This window comes from Trypanosoma cruzi, genomic scaffold (assembly GCF_000209065.1).
Source record: "Trypanosoma cruzi strain CL Brener 1047053516625 genomic scaffold, whole genome shotgun sequence".
Lineage (NCBI taxonomy): Eukaryota > Euglenozoa > Kinetoplastea > Trypanosomatida > Trypanosomatidae > Trypanosoma > Trypanosoma cruzi.
In genome coordinates this window covers 65,378-69,612 of record NW_001849324.1, presented here as the reverse complement: position 1 = coordinate 69,612, position 4,235 = coordinate 65,378, and the positions used below count along the sequence as shown (strand labels likewise).

Here is a 4,235-nt window from a genome sequence, read left to right as displayed (position 1 = left end):
AGCGCTGCTTGTTACCACGCCGATTTATTTGGAGGAGAAAAAGGGTAGGGGTCGGCTTCATCTTTGGGTGAGGGAAGGTGCACGTGTGCATGATGCTGGGCCGATATCCGATGCAGCTGATGACGCTGCTGCCAGTTCCCTGTTGTATAGCAGTGGGGGCGATCTGATTTCGCTGTACGAGAATAGGAGTGAGGGGTCATGCGGTCTTGTTGCTGTGCACGTGGCTACGCAGCTGGAGCGGATAAAGACTGTGGTGAAGAGGTGGCAGGAGTTGGATGAAGCCTTAAGAACGTGCAGACCCACTGCCACTATCGACCCGGTGAAAAGGGGCATGTGTATTTGTCCCATTCTTACTGACGGGCTTGTTGGCTATTTGTCTGGTCTGTCAGCTGGGAGTGAGTGGATGGACGAGTACCTCTGCGTGAACGCGACTGTTCATGGGACGGTGAGAGGGTTCTCCAATGGAGTGACGTTTGAAGGACCCGGAGCAGGGGCGGGGTGGCCTGTTGCCCGAAGTGGACAGAATCAACCGTACCATTTCTTACACAAAAGGTTCACTCTAGTGGTGATGGCGGTCATCCACGATGAGCCGAAGAAACGCACCCCCATTCCTTTGATTCGTGTGGTGATGGATGACGGGGACAGGACTGTGCTATTTGGTGTGTTTTCACCCATGATGGGGGGTGGATGACTGTAATTCATAGTGGCGGTAGACAAATACTTCCAACAGGGTGGGACCCAGAAAAACCGTGTCAGGTGGTGCTGCGACACGACACGGGCAATTGGGGTTTGTACATTAACGCGAGGGCGGCTCACCTTGGCACCTACAAGGGGTCTCTTCTCCAAACAAACATTATTTCACACATCCAATTCCACGGGGAGAGTGGGGAAGTTGCAGAATCCAGCCATTTGTCACACTTCAACGCCCGTTTGTATGACCGAAGACTCAATTCCGAGCATATGAGATGGCTCATGGTCGGCGAGGCAGGCCAAAAATACGATGATGGCAACTCTTATTCTGCGAGTGCGTCGGAGGTGGAAAGTGAAGAGGCGAGCTTTGTGCATGAGAGTGTGTCTTGGGTGCTGTTACTTCTGCTGGGGCTTTGCGGCTCCTTACTGATATCAAAACGGCGTTGTTGCTGTCTCCGGCGGTGCAGTGTATATTTACATGCTGATGTTTTTTACATATTTTATTGATGTTGTTGGCGGGTTTGTAAAATTTTATATTTTTTTTTTTGATTTTCATTTTTGTAAAATAATAATCATAAAAGTAGTAATGATACTTGCCATTATTATTATTATTGTTATCCAATTTTTTACATTTAACGATCTGCGTGAAAACTGCGTTGAGTGCGTAGTTTTTCTTTTCTTCCGTAATTGTTCCCTTATTTGTTCGCTGCTTGGGCTGCCGTGCCGGCTTGAGTTGTGCCATATATATATATATATTTGAAATGATTATTTTTTCTGTGACCTCTGCGGTACTTATGTGCGTATTTGCCTCTTGGCGTGACTGCCTTCTCTTTTTTTGCCTTTACGTCTCTGCAGACATACAACCACCCTCGCACGACACGTATAACGTTTTATTTTACGTGGATGGTCCTATCTTGCCGGCAATTGCATGTGGGTGCTGCGTTCTTCTGCGGCTGCGAAGGGGAACATGAGGGGGCGGTGCGCATGACCTCATGGGACATGGCGTGACGCCGCTGGAGGGCTCCGTGAGGCGTCCGCGGTTTACGGGGGAAGAAGAAAATGAACCCGCTGGAATAGCTGCCGCCGAGCCCGTTCGTGCTGGACGAGTTGAAGCGCGAGTACAGCCACACGGACACCCGCACGGTTGCTGCGCCGTACTTCTTCCAGCACCACGATGCCGCCGGCTGCAAGACTTTGCGGTGCCGCCACAAATACAAGGAGAACAAAATGCAGCGCATGGAGCACGTGTATGAGTATTGCGTGGCGGTGGCATGCCGTAGGCTGTGGAAGAAGTGGATGACACGGAGCTGTTGGACTGCGGGAGGAGGTGGCGGACGCAGCGGGGGAGGATGACGGGCTACGCGGCATGCCGGTGAGTTTTTCTAAAGAGGGAGTAACGCTGACGGTAATATTGACTGTGAGGGTGTGAGGAAGGGGGCGATCGATCAGCACTCCTTTCATTGTTTTTGTTGTGGTGCGTGACTCTCATTTCTGGATGGGACGGTGCGTGGCTGTGTGATGGCGGAGGCCAATGTCGATAAAGGTACCGAAATGAAAAAAGATGAAAGATTTGACAGTTCAGAGCCTGTTGCTGGTATTGTTGGTGCCGAACAACATGTAACGCAGGATTCAGTCAAGGAAGGTCCCGAAAACGGCAATCAGTCCTTGGGTGCACAAACAGGAAATGGCATCACCAGCAAGCACAGTGAGAGGGAAAGAAGAAACCGGAGGAATTGAGGGACCCAAAAGCTCAATTGAAGGTGAAGAAACATCCCAATTAACATTGCCGCAAGAAGGAGTACCACCACCATCAGAACCATTAGCAACGACACTGAATGGAAACCCAGGAGGAACTTTAAATGCAACACCAGCGAAGGGACAGTCCAGCTCTGATGACGGCTCCGCCCAGGAAGAAGGACTCAAATTACCAACACCAAAAGCACCTGCAGCAGCGGCAGCGGCAGCAGCGGCAGAAGCAACAACACAAACAAAAGATGAAAACCCCTCCTTTGCAGATGACCCTTCAGTGCAACATGTAGAAGCGTCTCAACACGACATGGGGTCAAGAAGTGCCTCACGAAAAGAAGAAAACATCCCCACCACAGTCACGAAAACGGACGGACCAACAGAAGTTAGCGCAGAATCAACTCCAACATCACCCTCAGCTTCCAAAGGTGCCATTACAAATGACGCCGACAAAGGAAATGAAGAAGGCATTCCAAAACGTGATCAAGCACCTGATGGTGAAGCGAAGAAAGAAGCACAACAGGTGAAAATAAAGAAGAAAATACAAATAAAACAGCAAATGTCGAAGCCGCAGCTATAACAAATGATGCTGCGACTACTGGCGACAGTGACGGCAGCACCGCGGCCTTCCACTCCACCTCCCCTCTTTTGCTTCTTCTTGTTGCGTGTGCGGCTGCTGTTGCTGTGGTGGCCGCGTGAGAGTGAAGGAGGGAAAGCCATGCACCGCCCGCACACACACAGTCTTCCTTCTCTCTCTCTGTGTGTGTGTCCCCTTGCATGGACTCCCGCCCTCACCTCACCCCACGAGGCACACACAATAATGTGCCCATTGTATATATGCATGCACACCCATGCAGGCCGTTGGTGCTCTCTTTTGCACGAAACGCACCGCTGCCGTCCTGCCTGGCTGCATGGGCGGAGCACCGTAACTGTTTCTGTTTTGTTTTTATTGCATTGAGTGGGCGACCTCTCTCTCTCTCCCTGTTTGTGTTTTGCTTTACGGGAGTAATGAGAGTGTGTGTGCGCTGGTCGTCCCACGCCTCGGCTTCCCGTCACGTGTGTGTTTTGAATCTCTGCTTGTGTTGTGGTTGAATGGGCGTATTTTCATTAACCATCATTTGTTTTCTTGTGTGGTGACGTTTGCGTCTCATTTTTCTTTTCAACCAGTCAGTCTTTGTTGCCTCAGCAAGCCAAGAAATACTTTTCCAACAGTCACGCCGATGGTTCGGTGGCTCCTCGCCTCACCGTGCCCTGCAGCGCTGCCATTGCTGCTCATGATGTTGACTTTGATGTGTTGTTCCAGCGGGTGCTTTGCTGCCAGCCTGACGTACCATTGTTCCTTTGACGATGCGATGCGTGTCGACAGGACGAAATCGATGCCGGTGGTGATGAAAAACGTGCCTTTGGTAACGGGAAGTGCGTCGCAGACATACACCGTCATCGGGGGGAATGGATGGGCACCCATCCGCATCAATGTGTCGACAAGGGACCTGGATGATACCAAGAAGTATTGCAGCTCAGATGATTCTTACTTGAAAAATCCATTGACAGGATATTACGATTGTCGGGGCGATGCTCTTTCCAGTAATAAGAGGAAAATCCTCATCGACAATGTTGTCCCTGCAGCTGTCAAACTGCATGCGGATCGTCTGCTCGTCCAGCCACTGGAGCGTCCGTTGGTTGTGCCCCAATTTGCCACGGGCAGCGTTTGCAGTCGTTTCACTGTGCCTGCTGAGCATCATACCAAGGGCGTTGCCAATTCTGACATGGTGCTGTACGTGGCTGCAGCGCCGGGTGGT

The 4,235-nt window shown here is 51.0% G+C and overlaps 1 protein-coding gene and 3 pseudogenes across 1 annotated transcript, besides 3 other annotated features; all 4 read left to right on the top strand.

Moving 5' to 3' along the window:
* Tc00.1047053508057.41 lies at positions 1-1,120 on the top strand (annotated as a pseudogene; the record flags this gene model as incomplete).
* Positions 1-4,235: a sequence feature (areas not merged during assembly with more than two copies in the genome that could not be assigned to a particular haplotype).
* Positions 1,215-1,263: a sequence feature (AT_rich).
* Positions 1,747-1,935, top strand: Tc00.1047053508057.31 (annotated as a pseudogene).
* Positions 2,134-3,135, top strand: Tc00.1047053508057.20 (annotated as a pseudogene).
* Positions 2,619-2,674: a microsatellite.
* On the top strand, positions 3,657-4,235 carry Tc00.1047053508057.11 (surface protease GP63, putative; the record flags this gene model as incomplete). Its single annotated transcript, XM_798195.1, has 1 exon — positions 3,657-4,235. A coding segment is annotated over one exon (579 nt), but the record flags the coding sequence as incomplete, so codon positions are not given.